This window comes from Pleurodeles waltl, chromosome 11, assembly GCF_031143425.1.
Source record: "Pleurodeles waltl isolate 20211129_DDA chromosome 11, aPleWal1.hap1.20221129, whole genome shotgun sequence".
Taxonomy (NCBI): domain Eukaryota; kingdom Metazoa; phylum Chordata; class Amphibia; order Caudata; family Salamandridae; genus Pleurodeles; species Pleurodeles waltl.
In genome coordinates, this window is record NC_090450.1 from 1024975616 (window position 1) to 1024990845 (window position 15230).

Here is a 15230-nt window from a genome sequence, read left to right on the forward strand (position 1 = left end):
AGGACACTAGCAAGTGTCCAGGGGGCCCGAGGACACTAGCAAGTGTCCAGGGGGCCCGAGGACACTAGCAAGTGTCCAGGGGGCCCGAGGACACTAGCAAGTGTCCAGGGGGCCCGAGGACACTAGCAAGTGTCCAGGGGGCCCGAGGACTCTAGCAAGTGTCCAGGGGTCCCGAGGACACTAGCAAGTGTCCAGGGGGCCCGAGGACTGTGGCAAGTGCCCAGGGGGCCCAAGGCCTCTAGCAAGTGTCCAGGGGGCCCGAGGACTCAAGCAAGTGCCCAGGGGGCCTGAGGACTGTGGCAAGTGCCCAGGGGGCCCGAGGCCTCTAGCAGGTGTCTATGGGGCCCAGAGGACTCTAGAAAGAATCCAGGGAGCCCGAGGACTCAAGCACGTGTCCAGGGGGCCCGAGGACTCAAGCAAGTGTCCAGGGGGCCCGAGGACTCAAGCAAGTGTCCTGGTGGTCCCGAGGACTCTAGCAAGTGTCCAGGGGATCAGAGGACCCCAGCAAGTGTCCCTGGGGCCTGAGGACTCTAGCAAGTGTCCAAGGGATCAGAGGACCCCAGCAAGTGTCCCTGGGGCCCGAGGTCTCAAGCAAGTGTCCAGGGGGCCCGAGGACTCAAGCAAGTGTCCGGGGCCCGAGGACTCAAGCAAGTGCCCAGGGGGCCCGAGGACTGTGGCAAGTGTCCAGGGGGCACTAAGGACTCTAGCAAGTGTCTAGGGGGCCTGAGGACTCAAGCAAGTGCCCAGGGGGCCAGAGGACTCAAGCAGTTGTCCAGGGTGCCCGAGGAATACGGCAAGTGCCCAGGGGACCCAAGGCCTCTAGCAGGTGCCCAGGGCCCCGATGCTGGTGTCCAGGGAACAGTGAAGAGGGGAGAAAAGTTTCAAGGGGCAGAGGCCACGTCAGCATACATTGCTCTGGAGCCAGTGATTTACCTCCTCCACCTCCGCCTACAGGAAATTTTCTCACATTTCTACATTCCACCCTGTTATCTATGTGCCTTTACTGTAATAAGCAGCGGAACTGGATTGCGGTGACGTGTTACAGCCCTGGAAGGAAGAAAAGTGCGAAACAAGAGTTCAACGTTACGGAGGTGAAATCCATAGTGCACAAAGGCCAGGACAGACAGGAGGGATCCATAGTGCACAGACTCCGGTACAGACAGGAGGGATCCATAGTGCACAGCGACCAGTACAGACAGGAGGGATCCACAGGGCACAAAGGCCAATACAGACAGGAGGGATCCACAGTGCACAGCGACCAGTACAGACAGGTGAGATCCATCGTGCACAGCGACCAGTACAGACAGGTGAGCTCCCTTATGCACAGCGACCAATACAGACAGGAGGGATCCACTGGATCCACAGAGCACAGCGACCAGTACAGACAGGAGGGATCCATCATGCACAGCAACCAGTACAGACAGGAGAGATCCACAGTGCACAGACTCCAGTACAGACAGGAGGGATCTACAGTTCACAGACGCCAGTACAGACAGGAAGGATCCACAGTGCAGACTCCAGTACAGACAAGAGAGATCCATAGTGCACAGACTCCAGGAGAGATCCATAGTGCACAGAGGCTAGGACAGGAGGGATCCATAGTGCACAGAGGCTAGGACAGGTGAGATCTGTAGTGCAGAGTTCTCTCTACAGACAGGAGGCAGCCAAAGTGCACAGAGACAAGTACAGACAGGAGAGATCTACAGTGCACAAAGGTCAGGACAGGCAGGCGAGATCTATACTGCACAGAGAGCACTACACAGAAGAGATCCATAGTGCACAGAGACATGTGCAGACAGGAGAAAGCTATAGTGCGGAGAGCCCATTACGGAGTACAAGGAGCTGCAAGATACCCGGATCACCCTAGGGACCCTACTCCCAGGACAGGTCAATGCCCATCACAGAGCGTAGGTGGGTTTTGTGCTCCTTTACACCCGGATCACCCTAGGGACCCTACTCCCAGGACAGGTGCATGCCCGTCACGGAGTATGGGTGCTGCATTATACCTGGATCACCCTAGGGACCCTACTCCCAGGACAGGTCGATGCCCATCACAGAGCGTAGGTGCATTTTGTGCTCCTTTACACCCGGATCACCCTAGGGACCCTACTCCCGGGACAGGTGCATGCCCGTCACGGAGTACGGGTGCTGCATTACACCCGGATCACCCTAGGGACCTTACTCCCGGGACAGGTGCATGCCCGTCACGGAGTACGGGTGCTGCATTATACCCGGATCACCCTAGGGACCCTACTCCCGGGACAGGTGCATGCCCGTCATGGAGTACGGGTGCTGCATTATACCCGGATCACCCTAGGGCCCCTACTCCCAGGACAGGTGCATGCCCGTCACGGAGTACGGGTGCTGCATTATACCCGGATCACCCTACGGACCCTACTCCAGGGACAGGTCGATGCCCATCACAGAGCGTAGGTGGGTTTTGTGCTCCTTTACACCAGGATCACCCTAGGGACCCTACTCCCAGGACAGGAGCATGCCCGTCACGGAGTACGGGTGCTGCATTATACCCGGATCACCCTAGGGACCCTACCCCGGGACCCTCCTCCATAGCCCAGCTGCCAGCTACACTAGCACTGCAACATTGAAACTAACCCCTGGAGGAGCTCACGTGTCCCATGTCCTGTTAGTACCCCATTACCTCAGCTGCCCTACCCCCATTAGTGCTCCCCACAGCCCATGAACTAGTCCTGTTACATCCATGTTACGCCAGCACTCCTGTGGTGACCCTGCCACAGGAGGGACACATGCCCAATGTTCTCTACGTACGCATTGCACCAGGATCCCCCCAGTGATCCTACTCCTAGGAACCTCATTCTGTAACCCAGGTGCTGTTAGTGCATGTCCGAGTGCCACTAACCCCAGGGCTGGCACACATGCCCCAGCGGCTCTTAGTTTCCTGTACAGCATAGTATCGAAGGCATTGTAAACCCAGAATATTCAAGGCATCATTACCCTGAAGTATCCAAGGCATCAGAAACCCAGGAGTATTCAAGGCATCATAAACCCAGAGTATCCAAGGCATCATAAACCCAGAGTATCCAAGGCATCAGAAACCCAGGAGTATTCAAGGCATCATAAACCAAGAGTATTCAAGGCATCATAAACCCAGAGTATCCAATGCATTATAAACCCAGCGTATCCAAGGCATCATAAACCCAGAGTATCTAAGCTATCATTACCCTGATGTATCCAAGGCACCAGAAACCCAGGAGTATCCAAAGCATCATAAACCCAGAGTATCCAAAGCATCATAAACCCAGAGTATCCAAAGCATCATAAACCCAGAGTATCCAAGGCATCATAAACCCAGGAGTATCCAAGGCATCATAAACCCAGGAGTATTCAAGGCATCATAAACCCAGAGTATCCAAGGCATCATAAACCCAGAGTATGCAAGCCATCATTACCCTGAAGTATCCAAGGCATCAGAAACCCAGGAGTATTCAAGGCATCATAAACCGAGAGTATCCAAGGCATCATAAACCCAGAGTATCCAAGGCATCATAAACCCAGAGTATACAAGGCATCATAAACCCAGAGTATCCAAGGCATTATAAACGCAGAGTATCTAAGCCATCATTACCCTGAAGTATCCAAGGCATCAGAAACCCAGGAGTACTCAAGGCATCATAAACCCAGAGTATCTACGCCATCATTCACCTGAAGTATCCAGGGCATCATAAACCCAGGAGTATTCATGGCATCATAAACCAAGAGTATCCTAAGCATCATAAACCCAGAGTATCCAAAGCATCATAAACTGAGTACCCAAAGCATCATAAACCCACAGTATCCAAGGCATCATAAACCCAGAGTATCCAAGGGATCATTCCCCTGAAGTATCCAAGGCATCATAAACCCAGGAGTATTCAAGGCATCATAAACCCAGAGTATCCAAGGCATCATAAACCCAGAGTATCCAAGGCATCATAAACCCAGAGTATCCAAGGCATCATTACCTTGAAGTATCCAAGGCATCAGAAACCCAGGAGTACTCAAGGCATCAGAAACCCAGAGTATCTAAGCCATCATTCCCCTGAAGTATCCAAGGCATCATAAACCCAGGAGTATTCATGGCATCATAAACCAAGAGTATCCAAAGCATCATAAACCCAGAGTATCCAATGCATCATAAACCCAGAGTATCTACGCCATCATTCCCCTGAAGTATCCAAGGCATCATAAACCCAGGAGTATTCATGGCATCATAAACCAAGAGTATCCTAAGCATCATAAACCCATAGTATCCAAAGCATCATAAACTGAGTATCCAAAGCATCAAAAACCCACAGTATCCAAGGCATCATAAACCCCGAGTATCCAAGGCATCATTCCCCTGAAGTATCCAAGGCATCAGAAACCCAGGAGTATTCAAGACATCATAAACCCAGAGTATCCAAGGCATCATAAACCCAGAGTATCCAAGGCATCATAAACCCAGAGTATGCAAGGCATCATAAACCCAGAGTATCCAAGGCATCATTACCTTGAAGTATCCAAGGCATCAGAAACCCAGGAGTACTCAAGGCATCATAAACCCAGAGTATCTAAGCCATCATTCCCCTGAAGTATCCAAGGCATCATAAACCCAGGAGTATTCATGGCATCATAAACCAAGAGTATCCAAAGCATCATAAACCCAGAGTATCCAAAGCATCATAAACCCAGAGTATCCAAGGCATCATAAACCCAGAGTATCCAAGGCATCATTCCCCTGAAGTATCCAAGGCATCAGAAACCCAGGAGTATTCAAGGGATCAGAAACCCAGGAGTATTCAAGGCATCATAAACCGAGAGTATCCAAGACATCAAAACCCAGAGTATCCAAGGCATCATAAACCCTGAGTATCCAAGGCATCATAAACCCAGAGTATCCAAGGCATCATAAACCCAGAGTATCCAAGACATCATTCCCCTGAAGTATCCAGGGCATCATAAACCCAGGAGTATTCATGGCATCATAAACCAAGAATATCCAAACCATCATAAACCGAGAGTATCCAAAGCATCATAAACCGAGTATCCAAGGCATCATAAACCGAGAGTATCCAAAGCATCATAAACCAAGAGTATCCAAGGCATCATAAACCCAGAGTATCCAATGCATCACAAACCCAGAGTATCCAAGGCATCATAAACCCAGAGTATCCAAGGCATCATAAACCCAGAGCATCCAATGCCTCATAAACCCAGAGTATCCAAGCCATCATTACCCTGAAGTATCCAAGGCATCAGAAACCCAGGAGTTTTCAAGGCATCATAAACCCAGAGTATCCAAGGCATCATAAACCGAGAGTATCCAAGGCATCATAAACCCAGAGTATCCAAGGCATCATAAACCGAGAGTATCCAAAGCATCATAAACCAAGAGTATCCAAAGCATCATAAACCGAGAGTATCAAAGGCATCATAAACCGAGAGTATCCAAGGCATCATAAACCGAGAGTATCCAAGGCATCATAAACCGAGAGTATCCAAGGCATCATAAACCCAGAGTATCCAAGGCATCATAAACCCAGAGTATCCAAGGCATCATAAACACAGAGTATCCAAGGCATCATAAACCCAGAGTATCCAAGGCATCATAAACCCAGAGTATCCAAGGCATCAGAAACCCAGGAGTATTCAAGGCATCATAAACCCAGAGTATCCAAGCCCTCATAAACCAGGAGTATCCAAGCCCTCATAAACCAGGAGTATCCAAGCCCTCATAAACCAGGAGTATCCAAGCTGCCATAAACCTTGGAGCATCAGAGGCACAGAAAATCCTGAAATATCAAAGACAGCATAGAACCTTGAATGTCCAAAAAATCAGAAAATAACGAAGCCATCATTACCCTGAAGTATCCAAAGCATCAGAAACCCAGGAGTACTCAAGGCATCATAAACCCAGAGTATCCAATGCATCATAAACCCAGAGTATCCAAGGCATCATAAACCCAGAGTATCCAAGGCATCATAAACCCAGAGTATCCAAGGCATCATTCCCCTGAAGTATCCAAGGCATCATAAACCCAGGAGTATTCAAGGCAACATAAACCCAGAGTATGCAAGGCATCATAAACACAGAGTATCCAAGACATCATAAACCCAGAGTATCCAAGACATCATTCCCCTGAAGTATCCAAGGCATCATAAACCCAGGAGTATTTATGGCATCATAAACCAAGAGTATCCAAAGCATCATAAACCGAGAGTATCGAAAGCATCATAAACCGCATATCCAAGGCATCATAAACCCAGAGTATCCAAGGCATCATAAACCCAGAGTATCCAAGGCATCATAAACCCAGAGTATCCAAGGCATCATAATCCCAGAGTATCCAAGGCATCATAATCTCAGAGTATCCAAGCCATTATTACCCTGAAGTATCTAAGGCATCATAAACCCAGGACTATTCATGGCATCATAAACCGAGAGTATCCAAGGCATCATAAACCGAGAGTATCCAAAGCATCATAAACCAAGAGTACCCAAGACATCATAAACCCAGAGTATCCAATGCATCACAAACCCAGAGTATCCAAGGCATCATAAATCCAGAGTATCCAAGGCATCATAAACCCAGTGTATCCAAGGCATCATAAACCCAGAGTATCCAAGGCATCATAAACCCAGAGCATCCAAGGCCTCATAAACCCAGAGTATCCAAGGCATCATTACCCTGAAGTATCCAAGGCATCAGAAACCCAGGAGTATTCAAGGCATCATAAACCCAGAGTATCCAAGCTGCCATAAACCTTGGAGCATCAAAGGCACAGAAAATCCTGAAATATCAAAGACAGCATAGAACCTTGAATGTCCATAGAATCATAAAATAACGAAGGCATCATTAACTCCAGAACACTATAAATTCAGGAGTATTAAAGGTACCATAACCCCAGAAGTATTCAAGGCACTATAAACCCTGCAGTATCAAGGCACTATTAATTTAGGAGTATCCAAGGCACCGTAAACCCTGGACTATACAGGCATCATAAACCCCACAGTATCAAGGCACTATACACTCAGGAGTATCCTAGGCACCATAAATTCAGATGTAGCCAATCCACCACAATTCCCAGATTATCCAGGCATCATAAACCCTGGAATATCCAGACATCATAAACCCTGGAATATCCAGGCACCATAAACCTCTGGGTATCCAAGAACTTGCACAGATATCACAGACTCAGCCCTTAAAATAAGTCAATTTTTAATCTCATTCCATCACACAACCCAACGCTTTTAGCATTCTTCCCCCCACAATTTACTTAATTCCTGGAATTGTAAGACATCCCTTAGCATGAGATATTAAAAAACACACCTCCCATGAGATACATTTCCAGGCAAATTTTCTAGTGGAGAAACGTTCTTTTCTATATTTGAGTAGACCAGTCTATCTTTGAGGTTCTTATTTCTTTTTAGGGCAAAGAGCGCGCGAGAGGATGGTTCTGACTATCTGGTCTGCATTTATTTTTCACTTTTGGATCACCCAGTTTTTTGCCTTACACTGTGAGGGAGCCTCATAGTTTGGGGATCACCCAAAGTAAACTTATAGTAAAAAAGGACTGCTCATGTTTACCTCCGGAGCTGCCTTATTAAGCAAAGGCTGCTGTGACGCAGCAAGGGTAGGAGGCCCACGGCCTGTGAAACGTGATCACGTGTGCACAAGCGGGGAGGATTCCTGGCGTGCACAGCCCAAGGACTGCACTTGGGTAGTCTGGCACAGAAGGGACGGCGTAAAGTGGGTGGTGATCTGGAGTAGGCCTCATGAGATAGGTTTACACATGTGAGGGATAGTCAGTGTGCTTACTGTCTTTTCATTGTAGTGACACTCCATTAAATGGCAATGGGAAAGGATAGCCTAGGGCGCAACTCCAGTTCCCTAGGGTCCATAGACTCCAGAGTTGCACCAATGTATACTGTAACCTGTATGAAAAGAATAATGCAGTAGGTTAAAAAGCATATCTGTACAGCTTACGGGTCATCCAGGAATGTCATCTTTCTCTGTCTCAGCTCAAGATAAGGGCTCAGTTTTGCTCTGTCCAGCTGCCCGACCAGGGCCTTGTATCAGCCAGCTGGCATTCAGTGCCAGGAACCAGGCCTGAGAGGCCTTGGAAAGAATGTCAGGAAGGAGGGAGTCTTTCAGAGCACATGTGGCAACTAACTCCTGGATGACGCCATTTTCAGCTATCCCAGAAGACTGTGCAGGGAGGTTTGGACAGGGTGAAGTGATGTGGCACATCTGGATAGGCCAGAGATGCAGCCCTGCTGGTCACTTCCGCCTCACCCGTAAAAGGTCTTGAAACAGGGGAGGACTCTCTCTCTTTGCTGTGCTTCCCTGCTGGACACTGGGACTGAGGCCGGGTGTCATGGACAACTGGAAAGAAGAACCCCCTGACTGCCCACTGGGGCAGGGACTCTGCACGACTTTAGACTCTGTGAGACGCATGACAGGGCCAGGTAAGTTGGCTCCCTTAGCCGCTGAGGATCAGGTAGGGGAAAGCCTAACATTCTGAGTGTTTTTACAGCAGTGGTATTCTTTAGGGACTATTATACAAATAGTAGCATCTTATGCTAAATGTGTTTTTGGTCACAGGGTTTTGGCCAATGGTATGACTTGTGAAGGGTCATATGACAAGGCGTTCGCTAGGGGTGAAGGATGGTTGATGTTTAACAACCAAGTGATGTTCTTTAGGGACTGTATCAACTACAAATCCTGGTTATGTTGAAGGCTTCAATGTGGAATAGGACAAACATTTCTGATATCCTTTAGGGGTGTGGTTAGACTGCGTAGATCATGCTGAGCATTATCTGAGTGTAATCGTAACAGCACAAATCATTCCAGCATGCCTAGACATGTTTCTTGTTCATACTTATGTGAGTAATGAGACTGACAGCCACCAGTGATCAAAGTAGATGCACTTCATTGCCAGTATTAAGTGCTCTCACTCCAAGTTGCAGTCAAATGTTGCATTGGGATACAAGTAAATGCTTTGCCACAAGGGTTGTTGGATTATATCTTCCCTTGGGAGAGACAAGAATGATTACGCAATGTCATCCAAAAGTAATTCCATCAGTTTGTGTGTATTTGTAAATGGTTGCATTGTATTGAGTAGGGGGTGTGTGTAATAAATGTACCTTTACCTTAACAAAAAGAAAAGCCCAGACTGGACAATCATTTATTGAGTGTTATTCTTGTGTGCTTGTAAATGGTGATTACTGGCCCACACCACCTCCCTTGAGTAAGCCTTGGACTGTTCTGCAACGCTACCTGATGACAGTCAAGCTCTACAATGGGGAGTTTGGTTGCCAGTCGTGGTCGAGTGCAAATCCATTATTTGTACAGGCTACACAACTAATGACCCACCTTCCAATAGAGCGGAAGTTCTTTAAATCCATCAAGGGCAGAGATATGATGTAAATAAAATTCGTACTGCTTTTTTCACTTCGGATGAGTTTGAATTGAAGGTTGTAAACCATACCAGATGATCTTCTGGATGTTTCTCAGATGGTTCTAATAAAGCCTCCCTGGCACACCAACTTCCTTCACAAATATGGCATGGCGGTGTTCTGTAGCTTCCAAACGTCCAGGAATTGAGTGATCTTTCACCAGTTTAAATGTCTTTTCGCAATGCATTAGTTTGATTTTCCATATATCTGTAACTCTTTAGTTAGTTAGTCCAGATGACAACAATGAACTTAGCCCTGAGGATGACCTCTTAAAAAGACATCCCCACCTCCGTACAGGTCAGAAGGCATCAGCAATTTAAAGCTCGAGAGAGATGGAGAGGCATTTTCATTTAATCCAATGGAAGGGGACAAGCTCAAGCACAGAGGATAGGGGAGCCTTGCAGGGCACCACGGCAAGCCACATAAGCTGGTGCGCAGGTAATTCTTCACAACTTAGAAATCATATCATGGGAGCCCCATTCACCCGAGCTACACTGAATAGCCAGTCCATGAGAGTGCCGTACTTCAGCTGGGCCACTAGCCAGGCGCTAGTCCACCAGCAGGTCATGGAGTTCCAAATGCTGCATGAACCGGCTTGTGACCACCTCTTCCAATATGTCGCCAAAAAAGGGGCCTCGTGAACAGACGGAGTTCAGAGGACTCAGCCCTTGCCCTTATGCCTGGGCAAAGCAGGCAGCTGCTGCAGACCCTACTGGGGTAGAGTGTGCCACCTAAGTGCGCCAGGTCAGAAGAACCATACAGCGCTGCGGACGTTGGCGGCTCTTTGGGCAGTAACAGTTGAGAAGATGATGGCTGAGCTGGGGCTGCAGAAGGAAGCGTGGTTGCTGACTCACTTTTATTTATTACTGACTCAGATTTTGTAGACTGCCTTTTATTTGTAGCCGAGGGGAATATCATGACATGATTGTTGAAAAGTTGGAAGGAGGGGTGCACACTCCATATTTCCATATGGTGGACATTGTGTGGCAGTAGTTATTTTGCTGTGGATGTTCTAAAAGGACTTGTTTTACCTTAAAATTCGCCCAGACACCAGTTTCTATCAAATGGCATCAAATTTGCTGACTTGGTTTAAGATGAACTCCACCAAAATGTCCACTTCCTTCCAGTGATGAGAGTAGCACAGACAAATGCCACAAGAATAAGCATATGTGTTACCAGGGACCTTGTGATGTTCACCGGAGATACCATGTTCGAATAAAATGGTGGTCAGGTCAAGAAAAGGCAGAAGAAGCTGAACTCACCTACAACCCGATCTCCCGGCTTCACGCCCATTTTTCTCATTGCTGCAGCAAAAAGGGCAACGTCCTGTCTGAGCTCAGCAAAGGTCACTTTGGAGATCTCCTCTCGACCTTCCCCTGCAAAAAAAAACACACTGTTTAAACATTTGATTAATAAATACTTCCAGAGAGATGGTGTCATTACTAAAGGACAAGCGCATCAAAAGGTGTTGTCAGGATATTGCGAAAAATAAGACAGTCTGCTGCAACCAAAGCCAATGACAATGGGGTGCAAACATTGTAGGGGGCTGGCCTGGTTTGTAGTGGGTACTCTGGGTACTTACACCAGGTCAGTTATCCCTTAGTAGTTAAATGTAGTAGTGTTCTAGCAGCTTAGGCTGATAGAGGTAGCTATAGCAGAGCAGCTTAGTCTGAACTAGGAGACATGCAAAGCTCATTCAATACCACTATAGTTACACAGTACTTATACACAAGTAGAGACAATACTCAGTGTTACCAAAAATAAAAGGTATTTATTTGGGTGACACAGTACCAAAAATATCTTAGAGGCAATACTCTCTCTGGAGGTAAGTATTATACACAATATATACACAGACACCAAAATAAGGTAAGTAATTAGGCATAGGATAGTACAAACAATAGGAAATGCTATAGAATGCAATGGGAGGAGGTCTAGGGGCAACAAAAACCATATACTAAGAAAGTGGAATGTGAATCACGAATTCCCCCTAGACAGGTGTAGGGGGTAGAGAATCGCTGGGAAAGTAGGAAAACTACAAAAGGTGAGTAAAATAACCCACCCCAGAGCCCAGGAAAGCAGGAGTAAAGTACTGCAAGTTTTCTTAGGACACACTACAAGTCGTAATTAGAGTTATTGCAAGAACCAACCAAGTCTGCAAACAACAAATGGTGGAATCCTGGACCTGAAGTCTTGCAAAAGAAGGAGACCAAGTCCAGAAGTCAAAAGAAGTTCCAAGAAGGACAGGTGCCCCTGCCAAACTAGAAGAAGGTGCAAAGCAAGAGTCCCCGGTTGGACGAAGACTGCAGAAATGCACCCAAGGATGATGTCAGCGGGTTCCTGCACGATGCATTGGATGTCCCACGTAGTGAAGTTGGATGCAAGCTAGTTTTGACGCAGGATTCCTCCAACAAGCCTTGGTTCCGGCAAAGTTGCGTTTTGCATCAAGTTGGCGCTATCTGGACCCAGGAGGGACATGGGGGCCTCCACTCTGTGTGAGGAGGAAGAGGCGGTTCTCAGCACTTCAGAGAGCCCTCAGAGCACCTGATAGCACCCATGGGAGTCCCAGGACACGGGGACAAAGAAGGTGCAAAATGCAGTTGGTGCAAAACTACAAAGGAAGGTCCCGCGCCGCCGAAGAACAACTTAGCGAGCTGAGCGTCGCAGGATAGAGTGCTGGGGACCTGGGCCAGGCTGTGCATGAAGGAATTTTGCAAATAGTGCACAGAGGCCTCAGGAGGTGAAGAAGATGCTGTGCACAGGGGTACTGTCGGTCTGGGGGAAGACAAGGTCTTACCTCCTCCAAATTGGGACAGCAGGACCTCAGGACAGTCTGTGTCGATGGGGTCCAACCTCTGTGTTCCAAGGAGCATGCTCGTCACCAGGAGAGGAATCCAAGAGAACCGGTCGTCGAATTAGAAGGTGCCTGCTGGAGCAGGGAAGTGACTCCATCACCCACGGAAGATTTCTTCTGTCCTTCTGGTGCAGGGTGAAGACAGGGAGTCCCCAGAGCATGCACACCGTGGAAACTGTTGCAGATGCGGGCTGGAGCTGAAGTTGCAGAGGAAAAGTAGCCCTTCTGGATACTTTGTTGCTGTTACAGCAGTTTCTGGAGCAGGCTGCAGTTGATCCAAGGTCAGAGGATGAAGTAGTAGTTGCAGAGGATTCCTGTAGGAAACGTGCAAGTAGAATCTGAAGAGAACCCACAGGAGAGACCCTAAATAGCCCTGAGAGGGGGATTGGCTACCACCCCAGGTAAGCACCTATCAGGAAGGGTCTCTGACGTCACCTGCTGCCACTGGCCACTCAGAGATCTGCAGAGTGTCCCCACACCTTGGAAAACAAGATGGCTGAAGTCTGGGACTCACTGGAGGATCTCTGGGCACCACCCCTAGGGTGGGGATGGACAGGGGAGTACTCACTCCCCTTTCCTTTGTCCAGTTTCGTGCCAGAGCAGGGACAAGTGGTCCCTGAACCGGTGTAGACTGGCTTATGCAAGGAGGGCACTATCTGTATTTCCAGAGGCTCTGGGAGGCTACCTTCCCAAGCCTGTAACACTGATTTCCAAAGGAACAGGGTTTAACACCCTGCTCTCAGAGGAAATTCTTTGTTCTGCCTTCCTGGGACTGAGCTGCCAAGACCCCAGGAGGGCAGAACCCTGTCTTCGAGGTGACAGCAGCTGTAGCTGCAGTGCAAGCCCCAGAGAACTGGTTTGGCAGTACTGGGGGTCCATAGTGGAGCCCCCAGGATGCATGGAATTGGCTCCCCAATACCAGATTTGGAAGGGGGGACAATTCCATGATCTTGGACACCTTACATGGCCATATTCGGAGTTACCATTGTGAAGCTACATATAGGTACTGACCTATATGTAGTGCACGCGTGTAATGGTTTCCCTGCACTCACAAAGTCCGGGAAAATGCCCTTGGACTATGTCGGGGCACCTTTGCCAGCGCAAGGGTGCCCTGACACTTAGTAACTTTGCACCTAACCTTCAGCAAGTGAAGGTTAGACATATAGGTGACTTATAAGTTACTTAAGTGCAGTGTAAATGGCTGTGAACTAACGTGGATGTTATTTCACTCAGGCTGCAGTGGCAGGCCTGTGTAAGAATTGTCAGAGCTCCCTATGGGTGGCAAAAGAAATGCTGCAGCCCATATGGATCTCCTGGAACCCCAATGCCCTGGGTACCTAGGTGCCATATACTAGGGACTAATAAGGGGGGGTCCAGTGTGCCAATTGAAATTGGTGAATGAAGTCACTAGCCTATGGTGACACATTTAGAAGCAGAGAGAGCATAAGCACTGAGGTTCTGGTTAGCAGAGCCTCAGTGACACAGTCAAGCACTATACAGACACACACATTAGGCCGTACACTATGAGCACTGGGGTCCTGACCAGTAGGATCCCAGTGAGACAGGCAAAAACATACTGACATATAGGTAAAAATGGGGGTAACATGCCAAGAAAGATGGTACTTTCCTACAACCATGAGCCCCCCCAGACATGCATCTGCACTACAAGGTAGATGAAGCTCAGGTGGACCATGCTCATATGGTGGCAGGGAGGCAGGAGGCTGGAGTCCTCCACACTAACTATGTCCCTGTGAGGAGAAGCCAAGTGCAGGGACTCTTATGGAGGGTCGACTATCTCTGTCCACACGGCATCTGGTGGTTGTGGGAGTTCTCAGTATAAACGAGGTGTCTGTGGGATCGAGTCGGGCTCAACCAATCTCAGGGTGTAGGTGACAATCTGTGGTCCCAGGGCCTCAGTGGGGCAGAGCCCCCATGGTGAGTGAGGGAATGGAGAATAATTTGTAACAAGGTCCTGGAGAAGGGAATCAACCACCACTCTCCTGAAGGGCACTGGGGAGCTATTTTCCATGTTCTCAAGCTCTCTAGATCCACTGGGTCCCTGAGGGATGAATGTTCACAGTGCCCTTCGGGAAGGAAGAAAATCTGGGCTCACAAGGTACTTTGGGGAAATCCATGTGATTCGTTATTATTTACATGTATTTGTAAAGCACAAACATACACTCATGAAGTCTCTTAAGAGACTAAAAAAGAATAAATCACACGACCAAAGAAACATCGATACATATGTAATGAGGAGACTAAAACAGATCATCACCTCACGTTTCGAGGAGCACTTTAACCCCACCCTTTCTCACGCTTCTTTCCTGGCCCTTACCACAAGGTCAATGCCAGGCTCCTCGCCCGGTGACTGGGTGCACTCTATAAATGCTTCACTATCATCATCGTCATGACATGGTAAACCACGTCTTTCTGGTTAAAGGTCCCCAAATCCGAAAGGCTCAGTAGCCCCTTCTCGTATATTTATACGTAGGAACCACTTCTGGATAAGTACAGTCTCTGTTTTGGAAGGGTTGAGCGTCAACCTCCCCCTTTCCTTCCAGGAGCTTGTGCCTTCTAGGGCTGGCAACTGATTGTCTTGGTCTCTATTCTCTGGGTTTTATAAGTAAAGAGTACCTGTGCCATCTGCATACAGATGCAAAACTTTATGTCCTATTCAGGTGGCTCCCAGGATGGAAGAGGAGTATACGGGTTTAACAACAGCCGAGAGACTTCTGATCCCCGAAGCACACCCAGCGATACATTTTATGCTTAGATTTGAAGGGGCACACTTGAGCCACCAGAGTGGGTATAGACTAAAAGGACTTTATCCTTGCAAATACGTGATCTTACAGCTCAATTCTTCTTACGCAGGCGTAATCGACGGCGTTGTATGCAGCAGACAGATCTAGTAATGTTGCTGTA

The 15230-nt window shown here is 48.2% G+C and overlaps 1 protein-coding gene across 1 annotated transcript in view; it reads right to left on the reverse strand.

Moving 5' to 3' along the window:
* The window catches only part of AACS (acetoacetyl-CoA synthetase), a 285977-nt gene that overhangs the window by 204282 nt on the left and 66465 nt on the right, over window positions 1-15230 (reverse strand). Inside the window, exon 4 of the mRNA XM_069215374.1 lies at window positions 10720-10833. Within this exon, the coding sequence (XP_069071475.1) occupies window positions 10720-10833 (114 nt within the window). The remainder of the gene's footprint in view (window positions 1-10719; window positions 10834-15230) is intronic.